Source organism: Carlito syrichta, unplaced genomic scaffold (genome assembly GCF_000164805.1).
Source record: "Carlito syrichta isolate Samal-C Ts95f unplaced genomic scaffold, Tarsius_syrichta-2.0.1 Scaffold309195, whole genome shotgun sequence".
In the NCBI taxonomy this organism is placed as follows: domain Eukaryota; kingdom Metazoa; phylum Chordata; class Mammalia; order Primates; family Tarsiidae; genus Carlito; species Carlito syrichta.
In genome coordinates this window covers 599147-625019 of record NW_007253291.1, presented here as the reverse complement: position 1 = coordinate 625019, position 25873 = coordinate 599147, and the positions used below count along the sequence as shown (strand labels likewise).

Below are 25873 nucleotides of genomic sequence, written 5' to 3'. Positions count from 1 at the left end.
GAATCTCATGAAAATCAAGTGATGTAAGGCATCAAAGTTTAATACTTATTATACTATCAATCAGTATTTAATAAGTATCTATTATGAGCCAGATACTATGCTAATAACTTCAAAAATAATTATTTCTATGTGTTTAATCTATACTAAACACTATTTCTGTAATCTCATTTGATTCTTATAACTAAATCATCTTATATATGATGAACAAGTTAAATAATTTGTGCCAGTGGCCACAGAGCTTTCCCTGAAGTCCAGGCAAACACTACTGCCAAAGCAGTAGGTTAGTTTGGGGTACCTAATGTGGCCAAAGAGAACAAAGCTCATGACATGACTTACTGACTCTTTATCCTAACCAGCTGAGCTAATCCATTAAAGTAGCACTGCCCAATAAAAATATAAAGGGAGCGACAAATATAGTTTTATGGATTGTTTTTAAATAGCTGAGCAAAATAATTTAATGCTACATGTAAAAAGCCCTGAAATCCAGTTTTTTGTTTTTTGTTTTTTGGTTTTTTGAGTTGGAGTCTCACTCTGTCGCCCAGACTAGAGTGCAGTGGCCGCTCCCAGCCACCGCAGCCTCGACCTGCTGGGCTCCGGTGATCCTTCCACCTCAGCCTTCCAAGTAGCCGGAATTACAGGCATGCACTACCACGCCCGGCTGATTTTTTGATTTATTGTAGAGATGAGGTCTCGCTGCCCAGGCGGGTCTCGAACTCACGGGCTCAGGCAATCCACTCACCTCAGCCTCCCAAAGGCGCGGGATTACAGGCTAAGCCACCGAGCCCGGCTGAAACCCAGTTTTTAATTCAAGAAATTATTAATGTTTGGGGATTTCTTTGAGTGTATTTTATGTTAGAACATAATTCCCAGCTAAAGAACTTGTTATTTGACTAGAAAAATGCATTAACTCTGACTAATGTAAATTAAGAAGGGAGCTAGTCTATGGATAATCTTTAAGTAAGTTTTAAAATACTCCCTCATTATTACTTAATAGCACTTTACCATTTACAAAGTACTTTTTCATATTTAAATTAATTTTCACAACCTTGCAAATATTTAATATGAGTATTATTATTCTTACTTTTTTTATTAAGACAAGAAAGCCAAAGGCTAAGATTTTCCCTGCTTCTCTTACTTACCCACAATCTACACAGAATTCAGTTATCTTTTTAAAACATATATAAGATGACTCACTCGCTTGCTTACAACCCAGCAATGATTTCTGCACTTGAAATAAAATTAAAATTCATTCCTATGGTCTACAATACCCAACATAATCTAGCCCTGCCCAACTGTCTAACCTCACCTCCTACAGTTTCCCCTTTGTCTACTCCATTCTGGTCACAGTGGCCTTCTTTCTATTACCCAAACATGCCAAGCCCATTCCAGCCTCAGGGTGTTTGCTCTGGTTATTCCCCACCTAAAACGTTCCCTTAGGAGTCTGAGTTCCTTCCTGTCATTCAAGTCTTACTTCCAATGTCACCTTTTCTGTGTGACCTTCCTCAACAATCTACTCTAAAGTAGCCACCAAGCACTCTAGGACTTTACCCTCACTTCATCTTCATTCCTTTTCTTCAGGGCATTTATCACTACCTGGCATTTCTTTTAGTTACGTTTAATTTGCTTTTTGTTGCCCTATGCAAAAGTGAACAACTATGAGAACATGGTTGCCATCTGTTTTATTTACTACTGGATCCCTAAGGCCTAAAGTAGTGTTCAACAAATATTTACTAAATGAATAAATAAAGAAATTAAGCAACGGAACGAGACCTAGAACTCATGACTCCTAGATCTTATTCCAGCAACCACAGTAACAGCAAATAATCTTTCATAATGGGCTTGTTCCCTAATTAATAAGAAGTAGAGAAAGTTAATCTTTGAATATGCTAGGTAGAAGCAAAAATCCAAATCCAAATCTGAACACTTAAAATTCATTCTATAGTCAAAATTTGTTAGTCATTTCTCCCCCAGTAAGAGACAAGCAAAGCACTCTAAATATCACTTTTATTTTCTTTTACTCTTGGTTCTATTTGTGTGTAACTTAAGCAAGTTATTGAGCATCTCTTAATCTCAGCTTCTCAATTTATAAAATAGGAATACAACTTTTTTTAAAGATGTGGGATACAATTCAGGATTAGGCACATACATGATCATCATACTGCTGAAGTTTGGGCCTCTCATTGGTCCTCACTTCACCTGGTTTGGGTTCAGGTACCCTTATTAGTGTTTGTTATATTCCCCACCCCCTTCCCTGGCAGTGACCCTTCAAGAATATCAAGAAAACCAAGTGATATAAGGCATCATGGCTAAATATGTATTATACTATCAATCAATCGATATTTAATAAGTCTTATTATGAGCCAGGCAGGGAAGATTCACACAGCCCAGAGTGGGTTGAGGTGGTATCGAAACTGCCACATTAAGAAGACATGAAAGAGTAAAGAGGAGAAAGAACCATGAAAAAGGAGAAATCTGACAATCTGTCATCTCTCTAGACATGGCAGAAGAATACACATGAATAAGAAACCAGAGAAAAGAGGCCTAAGAGACTAGTTCAGTTGCAAAGTTCTAGAAAGTAAACTTACCGTTTTATTTCGTAATCGAATGATATCAGACACGGAACCAGCCCCACAGTATTCCATAACGATCCATAAGTCTGTATTCTTAAAATAACTGCCATAATATTTGACTACATGAGGGCTAGAGAGAAACAATACAAATTACTAGAATAGCCTTCAAACATCTCCATTAATTCATGCTATTAAATATATGAAAATTAATTCCTCATCTCAAAAGATCAATTATTCATAGTTAAGGGTAACACAGGCAACTTCCTGATAAGAATGTGAAGTGTATATCTTTTCTGGAGCTTAATAACAAAAGTGCAAAATATGGTGGTCCCCTTAACCAGCATTTCTTAGGTCTACAATTTATCCTCAGAAAAAAATTATAAATATTCAAAAAGAAAGTTACTATGGTTGGTAAAAGCGAAAATTTATATACCATCTAATGTCCATCCAACATTAGGGAGTTTATTTAAGAAATAATGATATAGCCATATAATGGAATATCATGAACCCATAAAAAATGTTACAGAGAAATATTTGATAATATAAGATATCCTGTTTACAAAAAAATAAAAAAAATAAAAGGCAAAGGCTTTTTGGAAGAATATGTATCTCAAGCAGTATTTAACAATGATGATTTCTCCAAAGGGAAAAGTGATTTTCTTTTCTTCTTTTCATTTGCATTTGTCTATGTTACATGTATTTTATAAGAAAACACACACTCTACAATTTATTATAAAGAAAAAATCTTCAGGCTCAAACGTGGAATTTTAAGATTCATGCTTGAGAAGAGACATCAAGAAATTTCAGAGAAAAATCAAACAACCCGTTAAAACTAAATAATCCACCCTCTGAGAGTTACCAGCTATAATTGGCTAGGTCAGGGCCAATAAAGTTGCATAGCAACTGAAGATGCTAAAACCAAACTGACTCTCAGAATTTCAAACACTCCTTCATCTTTGAGAAACATGCCAATGGCAAGGACAGCAGGGAAAAAATATTTATTTATTTATTTATATATACATATATTGCTCTCCCTGTAGTACAGTATTTATAGGAGTCAAATACTATAGGCAATTACTATCAGGTATTTCCTGTTGGAATATGTTCTATACAGTCTTGTTATTTTTAGCTAGATTTTCCTATACATATGTATGCCTGCCCCGTCCAAAGAGTCTATGAAATCCCAGAGCCCAGGACTCTGCTCTGTATTTCACTGTATTCCTTACAATGTTTAGCATAGAGTTGAGCCTACTCAGCAAAATATCTCTTCAATTAGAGATGCTTCTATACTGTGTTTGGAACGCAGCTCCTACACAGTATATCTAAACCAGCTAAGTCCCAGTTCGGCACTTGAAAAGAATTTCCATAATGTATCTCATAGAAGAGAAAAAGGAAAACTGCCACCTTCATCTGGTCAATCCAATCAACAAAAATGGGGGCCGGGCTCGGTGGTTCAGCCTGTAATCCCAACACAAGTGGATTGCCTGAGCCTGCAGGTTTGAGACCAGCCCAGACAACTTGGTGAGAACTCGTCTCTACAATAAATCAAAAATTAGCCGGGCGTGGTAGCACACACCTGTAGTTCTGGCTACTTGGAAGGCTGAGGTGGAAGGATCGCTGGAGCACAGCAGGTCGATGGTGGGGTAGCCATGAGCGTGCCACTGGCCTCCAGCCTGGGCGACAGAGTGAGACTCCAACTCAAAAAAAAAAAAAAGAAAAGAAAAATGGGGCCAGGTGCGGTGGCTCAAACCTGGATTCCAGCACTTTGGGAAGCCAAGGCAAGAAGACTGCCTGAGACTGCAGGCTCGAGCCCAGCCTGGGCAACATGGTGAGACCTCATCTCTACAATTAATCAAAAATTAGCCAGGTGTGGTAGCCCATGCCTGTCATTCCGGCTACTTGGAAGGCTGAAGTGGAAAAATTGCCAGAGCCCAGCAGGTTGATGCTGGGGTGGCTGTGAGTGTGCGACTGTACTCCAGCCTACATGACAGAATAAGACTCCAGCTCAAAAAAAAAAAGAAAAGAAAAATGGGAGTTTTATCTAGTAGATAATAACCACAAAGGGAAAAAGTGGGAGGGAGGGAGGAAAGAAATGGCTGCATTTCCAAGTTTGGGACACTTAAGGGTCCTTGGACTAATTTCCTGGTAGGTAGCCCCATCTACCCTAATGGCGATATTTTACAAGTAGGGGGCATTAAGTTGATGTGATGACTGGAAAGGCTTTAGAAACATGAATGCAGCCTCAACTGTGATAATTTCTCACCCCCTTTTCAGTTACCTAGAGCTGGCATTGCCCCTAACTTTGTGTTTCTTTCAGCCTAAATAGTGCTGGGGAGACTGCTCTGTCACAGTGACCAACCTATGTTGTCACGGAATTTCAGAGCAAACCACGTGCTTTTCTGTGGTCACCTTTTGGCCTAACTTCCTGCTTACAGCATTTGACAAATCTTAGTTCCTTAATAATAAAACACTTAACTACTTTTAGCTTGAATGACTTTTTAATGTGAAGAAAGAAACAGTAATACATAAATATTCTCTTTTCATGGAACTGATATCCTAAGGTATCTAGAGTTAAAAAGCATTTGAGTTCTATCTTCTCAGCTATCTCTGCAGAAATGTTTTAATAGGAAGTAAAAGAGATCATTATCAAAAAAACAAACAAAAAAAAGCAAACACCACCTTCTGCCGCTTCTTCCTAGTTTCTAAAAGGGCATACTGAAAAAAAGAAAAAGGAAAAAAAACTATGCAGAAATGGATACTATATAAGTTTAGGTATAAAAACTTTTTAATCATATTTTTTTCTGAAAAGAATATGCATAGTGATTCCACTGAACTCTTCCTTCTGCAAAATATCTAAGTAAGTACACGGCTACATGTCAAACTCTAAATAATCACAACAAATTCAAACCATGTTCTCTACAAAGGAAGCCCACATGCCTTTACCTGTCACACTGCTGCATTATAGAGATTTCTTTGATTATCTCCTGCAGGTCTGATTCCACAGGAACTTGCTTAATAGCAACAATCTGACCCGTTTCTTTGTGAATAGCTTTGTATACGCTGCCATAAGACCTATACATGGGGGAAGGAGAATATTTATAAAGTCAAAGCAAGCTAAGAGATAAGAAATGGCACTGGGCATGGTGGCTCATGCCTGTAATCCCAGCACTTTGGGAGGCCAAAGCAAGAGAACTGCCTGAGTCCAAGGGTTCAAGACCCGCCCGGGCAACTTGGCGAGACCTCGCCTCTACAATAAATCAAGAAAAATAAGCTGGGCATGGTGGCATGGGCATGGTGGCATGGGGTTCCAGTTACTTAGAAGGTTGAGGCAAAGGATCACCTGAGCCCAGCAGGTCAAGGCTGCAGTGGCCATGAGCATGCAACTGCACTCTAGCCTGGGTGACAGAGTGAGACTCCTATTCAAAAAATAAAATAAAAAACAAGAAATGGGAAAACACCAACAACTTACAGTTTCAATTTGTATCTCTAAATGCCTAATACATATATATACTTAACAACTAAAATAGCTAAAATATTTTTGGGGAAAAAACTGTCAAAAGAACTACCAAAAATGAGATCTTGAAACCTTCACACTTAAACTTTAATAAATGTATTATTATGAAATAATATACTAGCTACTATGCATTGCCTGCCAGCTGTCTGCTAGAAATTAAATATCATCTCAATTCATTACAAAAAATGAGAAAGGGATAATTTTCACTATCTTTTTTTTTTTTTCGAGTTGGAGTCTCGCTGTCATGTCAGGTTGGAGTGCAGTGGCACACTCATGGCCACCACAGCCTCAGCCTGCTGGGCTCAGGTGATCCTTCTGCCTCAGTCTTCCAAATAACTGGATCCACAGGCTCCCCCCAGCTCGCCTGGCTAATTTACTTATTTTATTGTAGAGACAAGGTCTCACCAAGTTTGCCCAGGCTGATCTCGAACCCCTGGGCTCAGGCAATCCTCTTGCCTCCACCTCCCAAAGGGTTGGAATTACAGGCATAAGCCACCACACCCAGCTGATTTTCACTATCATACAAGTAAATATAAAAAGGTTCAGAGAGGTTAATTATTTGTCCAAACTCATATAAGTGATAAATACATCATCAGTATTTGAACCCAGGTATGTCTGAAAACAAAGCTTGTGTGTTCTCCACATCTACACTGGGGTACAAGTGGAAGTGGAGGTATTTGTTTTATTGCATTCACTCTAGAACCGCATGATCTTTCTGTCCTTGCTCCTCTTACTTGCAATAATGCTTAAAATATTATGAAATTAAAACTAAGCCTGTTTAATTAATATTAAACATGTAAGCACAGCACATGCAAATTATTTTTGCCTCCTACATCATCTTCCCTTAAGAGCTTAATTATCAAAATAAAGTTTATGTATCCATGCAATTTGTAGACTACAAGAGCATTAGATTTAGAATGTAAAGACCTCAGATTTGAGTCCTACCACCACTACATTATTAGATATTATTTATAGACACAATATTAACCATGTTGTGCCTCAACTTTCTTATCTGTAAAATGACAATACAAACTGCCTAATAAGACAGTTGTGACGGTCAAGTGAGATACCGTCATCGTCACCTTACATAGATCACATGTGCATTGCAAGCCTGGGCAACTATTAGTGAAATAATACTGTTTTCCAAGCACACTTGTATCTTCATATTGTCTTGATGGAAAAATATCAAAATAACAATGCCACTTTTTTTTTTTTTTTTTTGGCTTGGAGTCTTACTGTCACCCAGGTTGGAGTGCAGTGGCATGTGCATGGCCACCACAGCCTCGACCTGCTAGATTCAGGTGATACTTCCACCTCAGCTTTCCAAGCAGCTGGAACTACAGGCACGCGCCACCACGCCCAGCTAATTTTTTGATTTATTGTAGAAATGAAGCCTCACCAACTGAACAGTACCGTCTAATATGTCAAAGTAACAAAACACTCTAGCTGCCAAACAGTTGCTCAAGCATTGCTTCTGAAAGTAACATATGGCTATTTTTAAGTCTGTGCAGAACACTTAAAAATTTCCATTCCAAAAGTTCTTATAATTGAAAAACTAGTACGATGATCCTTAAATATGGTATCAAATACTTTTTTTGCCAGAGAGAGGCAAAGATTAGACCATGAGACCATTTGCCACATATCTGATCATGTGTGAAGGACCCAAACACAGTCCCTGCTTTGTTGCTAAAACAACCCTCTGATTTGTTAGGGTGATGATGTGCTTGGTCCCAGAGATATATCATGGTAATCCAAGGCAATCATAAGATTCCTATTCCCTTCCACCAGTAACTCAACAAGTAGCAAGCATAGTAATCAGTTCTGGTCAATGAAATCTGAGGGGAATTCTGCTGAAGAGTTTCTAGGAGACTTTCTTCCCTGTTAAAAGGCAAACACTTTGGGAGGCCGAGGTGAGTGAACTGCCTGAGCTCGCACGTTCGAGACCAACCTGGGCAACTTGGCAAGACCTCATCTCTACAATAAATCAAAAAAATTAGCTGGGCATAGTAGTGCACACCTGTTGTTCCAGCTACTTGGAAGGCTGAGGCGGAAGGATCACCGGAGCCCAGCAGGACGAGGCTGCGGTGGCCAGGAGTGTGCCAATGCACTCCAGTCTGGGCAACAGAGTGAGACTCCAACTCAAAAAAAAAAAAGACAAACACAAGAATTGCCACCTGCCACTTCCCTTCTTGCTTTGGTTACTATAATGTGAGAGATGATGCTTGAAACTAATGTAGCCATCTTGAGACTATGAGGATAACCCAAATATCAAATCATTATCAAGCCAATTAATCATTTCTGGAATCTCTCACCCCTAGATTATTTGGTTATTAAATGCCTTCATTGTTTAGCCACTCTAAGTTTGGTGTTGTTACTTCCATCCAAAGGCATTCTTGATATACCGGGGCCCACATGTCTGAAAATGTCTTTATTTCACATTCATACTGAAAGGATAGTTTTGCAAGATACAGAATTTTTTTGACAATAGCTTTCACTCAGCAATACATACATATATATTTTTTATGTTTGTTTATTTTTAGTCAGAATATCTCTATCATCCAGGCTGGAATGCAGTGGCAAAGACTCAATCTCCCGGGCTCAGGCAATCCTCCCACCTCAGCCTCTCAAGTAGCTGGGACTACAGTACATGATACACCTAGCTAACTTTTTTTTTATAGAGATGAGGTCTCACTATGCTGCTTACACTGGTCTCAAACTGCTGGGTTCAAGCAATCCTCCTGCTTCAGCCACCCAAAGTGCTGGGATTACAGGCATGAGCCACTGTGCGTGGCCTCCTTCAGCACTTTTAATGCAGTTTTCCAGCATCTATTGTTGAGAAGTCTACTTGCATCAGATTATCATTTTCATGGGTAATCCCTATTAAAGATAAAGATTTTCGCTATATTCTTAACAGTCTACAATTTTATAGAACTAGGAGTTGATTTACTTGGCACTTTTTTTTTTTTTTTTTTGAGTTGGGGTCTCACTCTGTCACCCAGACTGGGGTGCAGTGACCGCTCCCAGCCACCGCAGCCTCGACCTGCTGGGCTCCGGCGATCCTTCCGCTTCAGCCTTCCAAGTAGCCGGAATTACAGGCATGCACTACCATGCCCAGCTGATTTTTTGATTTATTGTAGAGATGAGGTCTCGCTGCCCAGGCGGGTCTTGAACCCACGGGCTCAGGCAATCCACTCATCTCAGCCTCCCAAAGGCGCGGGATTACAGGCTGAGCCACCGAGCTCGGCTTCTTGGCACTTTATAAGCTTCTTCAGTCTGAGGGCTAATGTCTTCTTCAAGTATGAAAAATTCTCAGCTGAGCACAGTGGCTCACAACTATAAGCCCAGCACTTTCAGAGGCCAAGGCAGGAGGACTGCTTGAGGTAAGGAGTTCAAAACCAGCTTGGGAAACAGAGCAAGATCACATCTATAATTTGTTGTTGTTGTTTTTCATTAGCTGAGTGTGGTGGCATGCACCTGTAGACCCAGCCCACTCGGGAGGCTGAGGCAGGAGGATTTCCTGAGCCCAGGAATTCGATGCTACAGTGAGCTATGATTGTGCCACTACAGCCCACTAGGTGACAGAGTGAGACCCTATCTCTAAAAAAAAAAAAAGAAAAAGGCTGGGCTTGGTGGTCAGCCTGTAATCCCAGCACCTTGGGAGGCCGAGGCAAGTGGATTGCCTGAGTCCACGAGTTCAAGCCTAGCCCGGGCAACTTGGCAAGACCTCATCTCTACAATAAAAAATTAGCTGGAAGTGGTAGCGTACATCTGTAGTTCCGGCTACTTGGAAGGCTGAGGTGGCAGGATCGCCGGAGCCCAGCAGGTCAACGCTGGAGTGGCCGTGAGTATGCCACTGCACTCCAGCCTGGATAAGAGTGAGATTTTAACTCAAAAAAGAAAAAAGAAAAACTCTCAACATTATCTCTTTGATTATTTCCTCTATGTTGCTAGTGTCTTTTTCTAGAATTCCAATTGGACCTATATTGAACCTCCTCAATCCATGTCGACTCCCTAGTTTACAGTCCTGTATTTTTTCTGTTCTGCATTTTGTGATCAGTCTCATTTCTATCTTTCAATTCACAAATTCTTTTTAGATGTTCTAGTTTACTGTTCATCCAATTTATTGGGCTTTTAAAATTTGAATTATTGTAGTTTTCATTGTCAAGACGCCCTTTATTTTCCATTGGGCTAATTTTCCATATTAATCACCTGGTGTTCTTCTTTTAGGAATGTTATTACTTCCTTTTATCTTTTTGAAAATCATAAACAAACATGTTAAATCCCTTTTCATAACACTCCATTATTTTTATTTCCTTGAGTATGAATTCTCCCATTCTACTGATTGTCTCACAGCACTGGATTTCCTTGTATAGATTTCATTTTATCCAAAATTATTTTCCTCTACACACCATTCACTGTCAGGTGGTTTCATAGATCCTTCAGCAGTCATCTGGATTGTACAACTTAAACCATGTCTTATATTAGGAATCTGGGATTTTGCCCTCCAAGATACCATACCTGTATACAGCCCATACTCCACTCCTATTATCAGACCAGTATTTCCACTTTTTCCCCAAACTACATATAAATAATACTTCCTAGTGGTGGTATGGCAAATTTATTTCAGCTGTAGTTCATAGATGGGGGGCCAGGTTCAGCCCACAATTTTATGTAAGGAAGCCTAAATGCAATCTGACAAGGATAGGCCATGTTTTACCCTCCTTTAATTATTACAGATTTCTTTTCTATTCCTTGTCCATGGCTATGTATCTTTACATTTAAAAGAATTTTAGGCTGGGCACGGTGCCTCAAGCCTATAATCCATGCACTTTGGAAGGCTGAGGTAAGAGAACTGATTGAGTCCAGGGATTCAAGACCAGCCTGGGCAACTTGGTGAGAACTCATCTCTACAATATATCAAAAAATGAGCCGGGCATGGTAGCATGCTCCTGTAGTTCTGGCTACTTGAAAGGGTAAAGCAGAAGGATCGCCAGAGTCCAGCAGGTCGACACTGAGGTGGCCGTGAGTGCAACACTACACTCTAGCCTGGGCAGTGGAGTGAGATTCTGACTGAAAAAAAAAAAAAAAAAAAAAGGAATTTTCAATCATTATTCTTATGTATTAGAAATGAAGCCAGGCTCATTACCTCAGCCTGTAATCCCGCACCTTTGGGAGGCTGAGGTGAGTGGATTGCCTGAGCCCGTGGGTTCGAGACCTGCCTGGGCAGCGAGACCTCATCTCTACAATAAATCAAAAAATCAGTTGGGCGTGGTAGCATGCGCCTGTAATTCCGGCTACTCGGAAGGCTGAGGCGGAAGGATCGCCAGAGTCCAGCAGTTTGAGGCTGCGGTGGCCGGGAGCAGCCACGGCACTCCAGTCTGGGCGAGAGTGAGACTCCGACTCAAAAAAAGAAATGAAAGGTGAGGTCTCTGCACGCACTCACTCAGTAACCTTGACCAGAACACTCTCTATACCTCCCGATGCTATCTTGATGGCAAAGAAAACTCTGAAAGCGCATATGAAATTAAGATTCATGACTCCATATACTGCATTTACAGTAATCTGAAGAGGAGTTAGAAGACTTCAGCAATCATACTCACAGCCTAATAATTCCTTAAAACCTGATTCCCTACACAAAAATGAAATAACTCAATGAATTACAACTGGCAAAGTCCAAAAAGGGTGAAGAAGTAGGTGTTTCACATAAGCCATACAAGGCAAGGATCTATGTTGAAAGGTGAAAATAAAATACAGTATCTGAGGCCAAACTAACCAGGTAAAAGTCTTAATAATAGCACTCATTAGCTATCATTCTAAATAAGAACTTAAATGAATCAATGTGCAAAACTTTAATAGAAGAAAAAAAAGGTCTAGGCTCCAATTCAAAACACTTTCCAAGTGCTGTCCACTCATCTTGGTTTGGAGTTTTGGTTCTACGCTGCCACAGATCCATGCAACTTCCTCAAAACACAGAATGACTGCAGACTCCAGAATCCAATGCAGCTTTTTCGCCACAACTCATTTCACAAGACATAGCCAGTGAGAGTTCATAACCCACTCAATCTTCAAAACAATTTAAGGAAGGCACAGCAGTACGTGTTTGGAAAAAAGTGCAATGAAGGTTTTCCTTCAGAATTTTCATAGTTAAATGAGGCTTGCTTAGGTTCATTCAGTCAGAATGACAGAAATCCAAGCACCTGTGGTATCATTTAAAAAAGCAGTAGCAAAGCCGGGCTCGGTGGCTCAGCCTGTAATCCCGCGCCTTTGGGAGGCTGAGGTGAGTGGACTGCCTGAACCTGCGGGTTCGAGACCCACCTGGGTAACTTAGCGAGACCTCGTCTCTACAATAAATCAAAAAATCAGCCAGGCGTGGTAGCACATGCCTGTAATTCCGGCTACTTGGAAGGCTGAAGCGGAAGGATCGCTGGAGCCCAGCAGGTCGAGGCTGCGGTGGCCAGGAGCAGCCACTGCACTCTAGTCTGGGCGACAGAGTGAGACTCCAACTCAAAAAAAAAAAGCAGTAACAAGTCAGTCACAGTGGTTCATGCCTGTAATTCCAGCACTTTGAGAGGCTGAGGTGGGAGGATTACTTGAGCCCAAGAATTCAAATCCAGCCTGGACAACACAGCAAGACCTCATCTCTACAAAAAATTAGCTGGGTGGCACTCGCCTGTAGCCCCAGCTACTTGGAAGGCTGAGGCAGAAGGATCGCCTGAGCCCAGGAGGTAGAGGCTGCAGTGAGCCCTGATTGTGTCATTGCACTCCAGCTTGGGCAACAGAGTGAGATCTCAACTTAAAAAATAAAAAATAAGCTGATTGTAAGGGAAGAAAGATCTGAAGCTTTGTTTTCTCTCTGGTGATATCTTCATAGGGAGATTTCCATGTTCCTTACAAAAGACATCCATAGATCTGAAACACAATTTTTAAAATCACAATTAGCTTAGTTTTATTTTTACATTATATCTCTAATATATTCTATCTATAGTTTTCCTTTGACATTTTCCAAACCAAATCAACCCAAACAAAGTTACTTGTCAGAACATCTAAATATACTTTAAGTCTTAAAATTTAACTTTGATTTGACATGAGGTCTGAAAATGCTTCAGTTGATACACTTTAAATAAAATAATAATACTTGCCACTTACTAAGTACTTACAATGTGACAAGCACTATACTTAGCACTTTACCCCATTATCTCATGTAATACTTGCCATAACTCTATTAAGTAGATACTATTATTATCCTTACTTTATAGATGAAGACTGTGAGGCTCCAAAATATTAAGCAATTTGCTGAGACCCCCCCTTGTTTATTATGACCAATAAACAGAGGGGCAAGGATTTTAACCCACATTCACCTGACTTCAAAGTCTATGGTCTTACTATCATAACATGATTTTATTAGAAATGAAAGAAGCAAGTTAGCTACATAGTCAATTATGCCTCCCAGTCTTTATCTTTTTTTTTTTTTTTTTAAGAGACAGGATCTCACTCTGTTGCCCATGCTGGAATACAGTGGTGTGATCATAGCTCACTTCAGCCTCAAATTTCTGGGCTCATGGGATCTTCCTGCCTCAGATTCCCAAAAACCTAGGACTACAGGCATGCACCACCATGCCTAGGTAAGTTTGTTTTATTTTTTGTAGAGATGGAGTATCACTAGGCTGCCCAAGCTGGTCTTAAACTCCTGGTCTCAAGCAATCCTCCCACCTCAGCCTCCCAAAGTGCTGGGATTACAGGCATGAGCCCCACGCCCAACCAACCCACTCTTTATCTTACTCCAAATATAACCTATAAGCATTGTTAGATCAAGGGCCACAGACTCACTGACTTGAAGAAACAGCAAGTATGCCAAGCTAAAGCTGAAAATGGCAGGCAAGAGATGTAGATGTAGAGGGACTGTCATTACCCCATACCTTTAATGATGTCAGTCAACTGGCAAGCTTCAGATTCATCTTGGACTTGTCTTTTCACAGCACAGCTGGTGTCATTTTTTACTTCCCTTCTCTGCTTGATTTCTTGCCAGATTACAAAGAGTATGTCTCCAACTTACAAAAAGACGATGACTAATGTTTTTTACAAAGGGGTAAACCATGAAAAACTATTCCATGAAATCCAGGATTGGATTTAATATTATTGCAGATCTGTGTTAGGCATAAAAAACACTAAGCCTGAAAAATAATCTAATGACATATAAGAGATAATTTTAAAGAGCATTATTAAATTATTAAAAAACATTATTCAGATATTCGGGTTTTTTTCCCAGATGTGTTTAAAAGTTAGTATGTCAAGGCTTCTCTTAAGCCAGAAGTACTCCGAAGGGATTAAATATACATACACATATACAAATATATACATGTATTTGCTTATATATGCATAACCTATCTCTAAAAAATACATAAGAAGTTACTACACTGGGTGCTTCTGGGTGGCTGAGAGACAGAGGTAGAGGGCACATATTTTTACCTGTATATATTTTAGTGTTCTTTTAAATTTGAATTATATAATTACCCACTCAAAAATTAACAACAAAAATTTAAGGAAAAGATCCCTAATATTTTAATGCCCTGGTCATTACAGAAGAATTAATAAATATACAGTATAAATTAAAAGAATATGTAAAAGTATAAAAAATTATGATGCAAATTTTTCTGACTCGTGTAAGTCAATGATGGCCATTGCCTATTACTATTATCATATTATCTGTATTTTATAAACTCATTCACAAATCTGTGTTTCAAGAAGTCCACTGGTTCCAAACCTGGGATTTTGGATCTCCTAGAAAGCTATAAGGTGGTGAAAGTCCTTAATTTACTTACTATAATTCACAAAGCTGCAAAAACTAAAATGCTGAATTCCACTTTTTTATTAAAATAGCTATTGCATACCAATCAGAAGCTAGTATTAGCAAATAAAAATTTTTTAAAGCGTTACAACCTAATTAGTGCTGTTAAACAGAAAAAAATCATGCAAACCACAGATTCTACAAAAAAGAAAACAATAGCTGTCCTTCGTGTTAAAAAGACCAGAAATCACTAAATCTTTTTATAATAGTAATTGGGATAAAGTAGGAAAGGGCATTTCAAGCTGTAAGTTTACCTTCCACACCAACTAGAACCATGCTGATATGCAACATTCCTCTTTCTTCTCAAGTTCGAGAATTACTACTGTGAGAAAGGATCATATACTTCAAGTGCTAGGACAAGAAAAAGAGTGGGACCCACAAGTCTACTTGTATTTTCTTAACACTCACCCTTCTCCAAGTTTCTCTAAGACATCAAACACTTCTTCTGGTTGTTTGGTTAAACTGTCTTCATCCAATTTTTTTAGCTGCCTGTGAATAAAGAAATATAAACACAAAATACATTTTACTTATTTTAGAACATAAAATACATCATTTATTTTACAATTAGTATTCCAGAAATTTCTCTACAAAGTCTTCACCAGCAAATAAAAGCAAGCTAAGAGACTTTTCAAGGACACTAAAGAACTGTTCTATGGAAGTTACCCTTGTTCTAGGTCACCCTGATGAGCAAAACCAGGACCACAGGTAGAGAGATACCAGGAGCCAGGCTTCAGTTCAACATGTATAAGAATTTTCTAATAATAAAAGTTGTCCTACATTGATTCAGACCACCTTAAGAGGTCCCTAGCTGTCCATTTCTGGAAAATTTAAACAGAAAGTGAATTGTCACGTGGCTGGAATGCTATAGAGCAGATTCAAACATTAAGTATATCACGTAATATCTATATAAATCTTGAGACTATCTCTTCAGAAAAAATGTTTAATATACAGTCAACTGGGAATCAAAGTATAACCATGAATTGGACTGGAGGCCAAGGAAGACACAAGAACCTTGCTCTCATTAGCAAGTTTGTAGTAATTCTATCAAAACACATTCTATAGGCATCACAGAAACAGAAACTAGAAAGTGTACACTTAGACATGATCAAAAGTGAAAAATAAGGCTAGTACGGTGGCTCACGCCTAATCCCAACACTTTGGAAAGACTGCCTGAGCCCAGGAGTTTAAGATCAGCCTGGGCAACATGGCAAGACCTCGTCTCTACAATAAATCAAAAAATTAACCAGGCATGGTTGTGCACACCTGTAGTCCCAGCTACTCGCAAGGCTGAGGCAGAAGGATCACCTGAGCCCAGCAGGTCAAAGCTACAGTAGCCATAAGCATGCCACAGCACTCCAGCCTGGGTGACAGAATGAGAGCCCAACTCAAGAAAAAAAGAAAAAGAATGAGGCAGCTGGAAGTTTCAACAGTCTCATAAAGACCCTTCTCCCATGAGTATTTTCCTTTGACTAGCCCCAAAAATCAAAGGTATATGGCTGCTCACAACTTCCTGATAGTTCAGATTTTTCTGACTATGCTATAAAAAACATGGTAGGTTATAAATTAACAATATTTTTTTAACTGAGACCTCTGAAAATTATTAATGAACTTAAAAAATAAGCTTGCTAAGGCATGTGTGAAATGTGCACGGGCGTGTGTGTGTGTGTGTGTGTGTGTGTGTGTGTGTGTGTGTGTGTGTGTCGTCTACACAATGGCTTCCTGAAACTGCAAAGAATAACAAAGAATAGAGAGTTCAGGAAATGGTGAAATATGGAAGTAGTCACATTGGTGATTTCTTTGTAAAGAAAAAAATTAAACTAGCCGGACAATATCAATATTATAAGAATAGACTTTAGTTAATACAAATACATACACAGACACATACACCCCTTCCTAAAAAAAATAGCAAAATCAACTCTGACCACATCAAGTGTATCTACCAATGAACACTGGTTTCAAAAAGACAATCTTACAGAAGTTTGTAAGTACCAAGGACTCTGTGGTAGAGAAATGGAGAACTGCTCCAAGTCAATTGCTATGATTTAAATATCAACAAAACAAAATGACCAGTGACCTTTGAAAATCAAAAGGTCCTAAAAAGTAAATTCCAATGACATCATAAAAACTCCTACCTTCAAAACAAAGAGATGAAGTGAAACTCGTCTTAAACTTCGGAACTAAATTTCTATGAACTCAGAAGTTAGAACGAACATCTCATACACCAGAGTTTTTTCTGTCAAGTCCTGAATTATAACTGTATAAACAATGAACAATACCTCATTCCTCAAGTGTAATTAAAGTTTTATAAACAGCTTACATAAAGGAAGATCAAATGTGTTTCTTTGAAGTGTTGATTCTTCGTGGTTTACAAAAAAAGCAAAACTCACTATTTCAACTACTACAGAGACCACAACATAACAAAGGAAACTGCCACTGCCATTAGAGAGACAGCTGCAAGTCTCTGATAATACTTTGACAAACTTTATATGACTCCTCAGATACTTCTTTAAAACAATCTAAGTGGGCTTTTGCTTGTTTTTGATCTTGGGTTATTTTAAACAACTTAAACTTAAGGAAACTTTACATCTCTGGTGCATAATAACCAAGAAGTAGTAAAAAAAAATATTTGCTAGGCCAGGTGCAGTGGTTCATGCCTGTAATCCCAGTATTTTGGGAGGGCAAGCTAGGAAGATCACTTGAGGCCAGGAGTTTGAGATCAGCTTGGGCAACATAGCGGGACCTCATCTCTATAAAAAAATTTAAAGGCTGGGCTCAGTGGCTCAGCCTGTAATCTCAGCACTTTGGGAGGCCGAGGTGAGTGGATTGCCTGAGCCCGCAGGTTCGAGACCCGCCTGGGCAACTTGACGAGACCTCATCTCTACAAAAAATCAAAAATTAGCCAGGCGTGGTAGTGCACGCCTGTAGTTCCAGCTACTTGGAAGGCTGAGGCGGAAGGATCGCTGAAGCCCAGCAGGTCGAGGCTGCGGTGGCCAGGAGCAGCCATTGCACTCCAGTCTGGGTGACAGAGTAAGACTCCAACTCAAAAAAAAAAAAAAATTTAAAAATTAGCCAAGCATGATGGTACCTGCCTGTAGTCCTAGCTACTTGGGAGACTGAAGTGGGAGGATCACTTGAGCCCAGGAGCTGGAGGCTTCAATAATCCATGATCATGCCAATGCATTCTACCCTGGGTAACAGAGTGAGACTCTCTCAAAAAAAAAAAAAAATTTTTTTGCTACATGGATTAACAAACGTAATGATGGAAATCATAACCTTCATCAGCAATCTTTGTGAGTTATCGAAAAAAATAGAATTTCACCTATTAGGGGGTTATCAACAAATAAAATTTCTGTGAAAAATCTTTTGATAAGTGACTCATAATGATTTCTTTTTTTTTTGAGTTGGAGTCTCACTCTGTCGCCCAGACTAGAGTGCAGTGGCCGCTCCCAGCCACCGCAGCCTCGGCCTGTTGGGCTCCGGCAATCCATCCTCCTCAGCCTTCTGAGTAGCGGGAAGTACAGGCGCGCGCTACCACGCCCGGCTAATTTTTTTATTTTATTGTAGAGATGAGGTCTTGCCTGTCCAGGCAGCTCTCGAACCCGTGGACTCAGGCAATCCACTCACCTCAGCCTCCCAAAGGCGCGAAATTACAGGCTGAGCCTCCAAGCCCAGCTTCATAATGATATTTTATACCATGACTCTTCACAGAACAAACACTATTACTAAAACAGCCTGACTTTTATAATGCAGCTCTCTATCTGGGACTTTCCCAGGTCCTAGGCAGTTTCAATTCTTGCGCATAAATGAATAAGCCTGGCCAATATAGCCTCCATGGACTGAACACTGGTAGATGCTCCTCTCCTAAGCTAGATGGTCACGTGGATGGCCAGCATCCCAGGAATGCATTCCATACCTTCCACCAAACTGTTGTCTAATGGCAACTCACAGCTTACTTTATTAAATCATTGACTCCTATACAAGACACCAGTCTGTCATCATTCACTTATCACACACAAATGTCAAACTCACGAACACAAAGAGCATTTCCTGCATTGGGGTTGTTGGAAACACATGCCCCCTGAATCTCTGAACAGACACTTGTATCTTTCCAAACACAAATAACGGTGTTTATGAAGCAATCACTCAGTTTTGGCTAATTCTCAAACCTTTCCCCATCTTACAACCCCTATAAAGTTCATTTTATTTATATATAATTATCCCTCTTTCCACACAGAATTAGATATTTGCAACAAATATATAAGATAAACTGATGAAATTGTTTAATGATAATAAAATTGTTCTACCCCACTTACTCCAATTCATATGTTGAAGTCCTAACTCCCTCTACCCCAGAATGTAACTGGATTTGGAGACAGGGCCTTTAAAGAGGTAATTAAAGTAAAATGAGGTCTTATGGGTAGGCCCTAATCAAACATGACTGGAGTCCTTATAAGAGGAGATTAGGATACAGAAAGGTACAAAGAGAAGAACATGAAAATGGAGGGAGAAGACAGATCTACTAGACAAGGAAAGAGACCTTAAAAGAAACAACCTCAGGCTGGTGGCTCACACCTGTAATCTCAGCACTTTGGGAGGCTGAGATGGGATGATTGCTTGAGCCCAGAAGTTTAAGATCAGCCTGGGCAACAAAAAATAAAGAAAATTAAGATATTGACTCTAATACTATTATAGCAAGGGACTTGAATACCACACTGACAGCCCTAGATAGATCATCGAGACAAAAAATCAACAAGGAGATCCAGAACCTAAACTTGACACTCGACCAAATGGACTTAATAGATACCTACAGATTATTCCACCCAAAAACCACAGAATATACATTCTACTCATCACCACATGGAACATACTCCAAGATCGATCACATCCTTTGCCATAAATCAAGCATAACAAATTCCATAAGGCTGAAATCTTTCCATGTACATTATCAAACCACAGTGGAATAAAAAAAATAAAGTAAATTTGCCAGGCGTGGTGGCACGTGCCAGGTCGAGGTTGTGGTAAGCCGTGATCATGCCACTATACTCTAGCCTAGACAACAGAGTGAGACCCCAACTCAAAAGAAAAAAGAAACAAACCTGACAATACTTTGATTTTGGACCTGTAACCTCCAGAACTGTGAGAAAATACATTTCTGTCGTTTAAACTACCCAGTCTGTGATATTTTGTCATGGCAGCCCTAACAAAATAATACAAATGATAATAAAGTTAATCTGCTGCAAATTAGGCAGTCTATTAGTTACAATGAGCAGTGGTCACTCAACAACTCAGTCACGCAATACTTTTCTCTTATACTTTCAGTACATTTTTTAATAATACAAAAGTACAGGAATGAGCAAGTCCAGAAGATTTACTCCTTTGCCCAAGATTATACAACACAAGGCAAAAGGGAAAAACAAAACTCAGATTCCTAATCCTCTTTTCATTAGACCAAGGCCTCAGGAAAAAAAAAAAAAGGAGAAAGAACAAATGTAAAACAGAATCAGCATGCATTAATAATTGGATCACTATGGTACTATAGCAAACATCCACTACATACACAAAGACCTGTGAAACAGGGGTGCTTCCAGAGAGGTATCAGTTGAGGCAGTTAAGAGCATGGACTTTGAACCAGACCGCCTGGATATTAAAATCCCAGCTCGACCTCTTACTTGCTACGGGTCCCCCAGCAAATCACTAGCTTCTCTGTACCTCAGTTCTATCATCTGTGAAACAGAGACACAGCAATACCCACCTCACAGAACTGCTGTGACAATCAAATGAAACAATAAATTGAACCACATTGAAATTACCATTTTTATGGGTCAAAATGGTGAAATATAAACAATTTCATATGCTCCAGCTGGAGACATGGAAGCCACTTAGAACAATGCCTGGCACCCAGTAAGTGCTATATCAATGTAATAATCATTACCATTACAATCTCAGCACACAACACTAGGGTGAATCAGAAGTCCATCCCAACCAGCTATTTACCTTCTACAATGTTTGTGCACTTCAAACACCTTCAAGCTCAAACAAGCCCCAAGAGTGCTGTCCAGGCTGTCAATCCCTCCCTTTTGCCTCTGGGTTGCCCACACTCCCACACACTGAACACTTCCTACTTTAGTGCTCATTCTGCTGCAGGAAGTCAGACTGTGCAACAGAAGTTAACTACACTGCACCTCACAGAAGTACGATTCCCTCAGTCTCTACTCCCTGCTTCTCTCCAGATGTGGCAGAGTGACATAAGACTCGGGTGTCCACGGGGGATATCAATGATACAGCTACAACCAATTCAGTTTAGACTTTCTAGGGTTAGCCACCTCCCTGATCTCGACCTAAAGCAATTTCGGGTACCACTAAAATCTGGAGCTGGTGTTTACAAAACAAAAGACGTCTGAAAAGGGCTCAGTCTAGCCAGGACCAGTGACCCAGAGCAAAGAAGAAAACACATGAGTTTCAACTCTTCTGGACCTTGGTTTGCCTGTTTGAAAATATCCTTATTTCCTTATCTACCTCACAATGTCAGGTTTTGAAGGGCTAAGGAGGATGTAAAGACAAATTAGGAAGACGCTCTGGACATCAGTAATAAAAGATGCAATCATCACAGAATTAGGACACCACCAAGAGCATCGCCCCAAATACTAGTAGCCACGAACCCCTACCGGGTTAGACCTCAACCTTTCTTCGCCCGCCTTCAGCCTTAGGCGCGAAGCTTTTAGGCTCAACACATCATCTCCCCCACTGCACCCCTCAAGTGGGACTTAGGACCCTTAGAAAGTCCACCCAGCCTTCCTCTCTGCTAGTTCTCTATCTATCCCCTTAAAAAGACCCATCTAACGCGTAGACTCTCACCCTACTTCAGCATTCCCCCCACCTCCCCGAGTCCCTGCTAGGACCTTCCCCGAGTGGCCCCGGCCTCAGCAGGCACTCTCCCTAACTTGATCCCACGTTCCTCAGCAGAGTCCCCCCACAACGAGTGCTCCCCCTAACCAGCCTCAAGTTTATCCCCCTCAGCGGGTGCTCCCCTCCGCCGGACCCCGCTCCACCAGCCAGACGCCCCCACCCCCAGAAGGTCCCCCATCAGCTGGGTCGCCGCGCCCGCAGGTGCTTCCCCTTCGGGGCTCCTACACAAGCGTCGCCCCTCAAGCAGCCCCTGCCTTTCCCTCCCCTCTCCGCAACTCTCTTCCCTGAGCCAGTGGCCCCTCACCGGCGCGGCGGGTTCCTCAGCTGCACGGTCTCCATGGCGCTACCGGCAGCCGCCCAGATCCACTCACAGCTCCATCCTCCTCCCGGACCTCCCCGAGCCCGCCCCGCAGACCCTCCCACACTTCCGCTTTACCCCCCTACCGGAAGCGGTGCGCGGCGCGGGAGCGGGGCGGAGCTGCGGCCTGGGTCACGTGGTGCGGGGCGTGCGTCACATGGCGTGTCTGGTCGCGAACCCGGAACCGCTGAGCCGAGGAGGCTCCCCCCAGGGGCGTTTTTTGCCGGACTTCAGAGTGCTGGCTGGGCTGTTGCCGGAGATGCTCGGTTCCCAAGTCAGGAACCCGTGTCTTGTCTGGGTCCTGGCCCCCATTTCTCAGACAGAGATATTCAGGCTTCCAGCGAAGTGCCGACTTGATAAAAGCTTGCGATCCTTAACGAGCCAGGTTCTACACAATTTGGGGGAAGTGCTCTTCCAGGAACGCGTGGAATGATTTATGATTTTCTACCGCTTACCTGGTTGAATTCTAGTCCCAAATGGTCCCTTGCACACTTTCTCACTGAATGTCATAGATCATCGCGCACATTGCCCCTCTGTCTTTCTTAACAACCCCTCCTTTGAGTCAGTTTGCAGACATAAAAATAGCATGTATTAAGCGCTTGCCATGTACTTGCCTTCCTGTATTATCTCTCTTAATCCTCGCATCAAGCTTGTAAGGTTATCCCCATTTTTGTGTATTTAATTATTTGGCATACGGTGCCTACCATGTTCTTGCTTTGCTAATATTAACTCATTTGATACTCCTAACAATGCTTTAGGTTTAGTACTGGTATTATTCTCATTTCTTAAGGCCAGATAGGTGAAGTATCCAGCCTAAAGTTCACAGAACTGTAAGTTTGAGAAGTTAAATCCAGGTCGGTCTGATTCCAGAGCCTACTCCATCAACTGGATGTGTCTGCTGTAGTTGGGCATGAGACAGACCTTTCTCTCAACTCAGAGCTCCAGTTCCAGCTATTGCAATTTAGAATGCCACTACCATCAATGAGTGTTAGAAAATTGCAGATTCTACCCAATTTACCTATAGGGAAAGTTATAGGAGAAAACTTAACCAGAGCAACAGCTCCTTAATTGTCCTGCTTTTCCCAAAGGTATGCCATATGCAGCACTTAATAGCTGAACAAGTTTAGGGCCATCCTTGAGGGCCACCGAAGTATGGCCCTCCCCCAAAATAGAGGATAATGGAGCCATTCTTCTGACACAGGAGGAAAACATTTACTGAGAAGCTGTTATGTGCCAGGCACAATCTTGGATTTTCACTTAATCCTCAAAACAATTCTATGAGGTAAGAATTATTATCCCCCATGTACAGATGAGGAAGCTGAGACACACATTTACACAGCTAGAGAGCGCAAAGGTTTTAACCAAGGACTTTTCTAACTCTACAAATTCCACATTTTGTTACTTTGATCTGTTAGAAATTTTTACAAGGCTGGGCACAGTGGCTCAAGCCTATAATCTCAGCACTTTAGGAGGCTGAGGCAAGAGGATTGCCTGAGCCCAGGGTTTCGTGACCAGCCTGGGCAACTTGGTGAGACGTCGTCTCTACAATAAAACAAAAAATTAGCTGGGCATAGTGGTGCACGCCTGTAGTTCCAGTTATTTGGAAGGCTAAGGTGGAAGACTTGCTTGAGTAGCAGGTTGAGGCTACAGTGGTGGTGAGTGTGCACTCCAGCCTGGGTGACAGAGTGAGACTCCAATTCAAAAAAAAAAAATTGAAAAAGAAAAAAGAAATGTGTGCAAATTGCAGTGGGAACCTCAATTAAGTAAAGATCAAGAAGTTTCTAAAAAGCTCAGGAAACCATCATGAGTCCTTTCTGTAAGAAATCAATCCTGTGTACTCTGAAATCCTCTGATACGTTTCCTGTACTCTTTCCAACCCACATTCCATACTCTTATTTTTTTTTTCAATCGTGCTACTTCTAAATTCACTGTTTATCTTACATCTGGGCCCTGCTGCCCGCTGGATATTTTTCTTCCTTGAGAGCTCCCATTGTACCCATACTCATCTCTGTAGATGTAGTCAATAAACATTTTCAAAACTAAATATTAACTTACCATTACACAATGGCAAATATCCCTCCTTTGTCCCCTTCCCAGGATGGACTGACATCATGATGGTCCTCTTTTTTCACAGAATGTTCAGTCCAGCACTGCCCAGTAAAAATCTCTGCGATGATGAAAAAGTTCTATATATGTCCTGTCCAAAATGGTAGTCACTAGCCACATGTGGCTACCAAGCACTTTAAATGTGGCTAGGGTCACTGAAAAACTGAATTTTTAAATTTGTTTAATTTAAATTTAAATAGCAAACCTCAGTCAACCATAATATGATAATAGCATAAGAGACAAACAATGAGCAGAGTTACTGCAAGACTTATTTTCTTATAAGCCAAAATCCATGTTTCATTCATTCAACACTTACTGAGCCCCATGGGCCTTGCACTGTGCTAGACTATGGGTATATAGCTGACCCTTGAATAACATGAGTTTGAACTGCATGTGTCCACTTATACACTGATTTTTTTTTTCAATAAATACAGCTGGCCCTCCATATTAGAGGGTTCCACATCTGCAACCAAACATGGATGAAAAATACAAAATTCCAGGGTGTGAAACCTACATTGAGGAAGAAACAACTTTTCACATCCATGGGTTCCACAGGCCCCACCATAGGCTTGAGTATGCTCAGACTTGGGTATCCAAGTAGATCCTGAAACCAGTCCTCGGTGGATACCAAGGGATGACTGTATAACAGTGTTCAACATATGACTCGTACCTTTTTGCAGTTTACAGTGTATCAGAAGAGATCATTATTAGATAATAACTTAATTAATACAGTGGTGAATTATGACAGAAAACTATAATATCCATCCAGCACTAACATGCTTAGCTATAACATACATAAACCTAGTTTAAAAAAAAAATAATATGATAATCTAACCAAATCTAGTAGGAAAACTGGGATAGTCATTCATTCAAGAAATGTCTCAAGTGTCTGTTCTAAGCCAAGCACAGTACTAAGTGCCAGGCAATGAGCAAAGTAAAGTTCTTTCCCTCATGGATATTACCTTCAAGTGGGAAAGATAAGCAAAAAACAAATATACAATATGTCTGGTATTAAAAGTGATATGAGCCCGGGTGCAGTGGCTCAAGCCTGTAATCCCAGCACTTTGGGAGGCCGAGACAAGAGTATTGCCTGAGTTCAGGGGTTTGAGACCAGCCTGGACAACTTGGTGAGCCCTGGTCTCTACAATAAATCAAAAAATAAGCTGGGCATGATAGCACCTGCCTGTAATTCCGGTTACTCAGAAGGCTGAGGCGGAAGGATCGCCTGAGCCCAGCAGGTTGAGGTTGCAGTGGCCATGAGCGTGCCACTGCACTCCAACCTGGGCTACAGAATGAGACGTGGACTCAGAAATAAAAAAAATAATAATAAAAGTGATATGAAGAGAAATAAATCAATGTAAGCCTATAGAAAATAACAGAGCCGGGCTCGGTGGCTCAGCCTGTAATCCCGCGCCTTTGGGAGGCTGAGGTGAGTGGATTGCCTGAGCCCGCGGGTTCGAGACCCGCCTGGGCAGCGAGACCTCATCTCTACAATAAATCAAAAAATCAGCCGGGCATGGTAGCGCATGCCTGTAATTCCAGCTACTTGGAAGGCTGAGGTGGAAGGATTGCTG

General features: G+C 40.9%; 1 protein-coding gene across 2 annotated transcripts in view; it reads right to left on the bottom strand.

Moving 5' to 3' along the window:
- STK4 (serine/threonine kinase 4) overlaps nt 1–22265 on the bottom strand; it is a 105696-nt gene extending 83431 nt beyond the window's left edge. For both annotated transcript variants that reach the window (XR_002482466.1, XM_008066916.1), the window contains exons 1-4: nt 22140–22265; nt 15338–15418; nt 5514–5642; nt 2586–2700 (exon numbers count right to left, since the gene is read on the bottom strand). Coding sequence is in view for 1 of the 2 variants with exons in the window: in XM_008066916.1 (XP_008065107.1) it covers nt 2586–2700; nt 5514–5642; nt 15338–15418; nt 22140–22174 (360 nt within the window). In the remaining variant the exon portion in view is untranslated. The remainder of the gene's footprint in view (nt 1–2585; nt 2701–5513; nt 5643–15337; nt 15419–22139) is intronic.
- Between the last annotated feature and the right edge of the window lie 3608 nt (nt 22266–25873).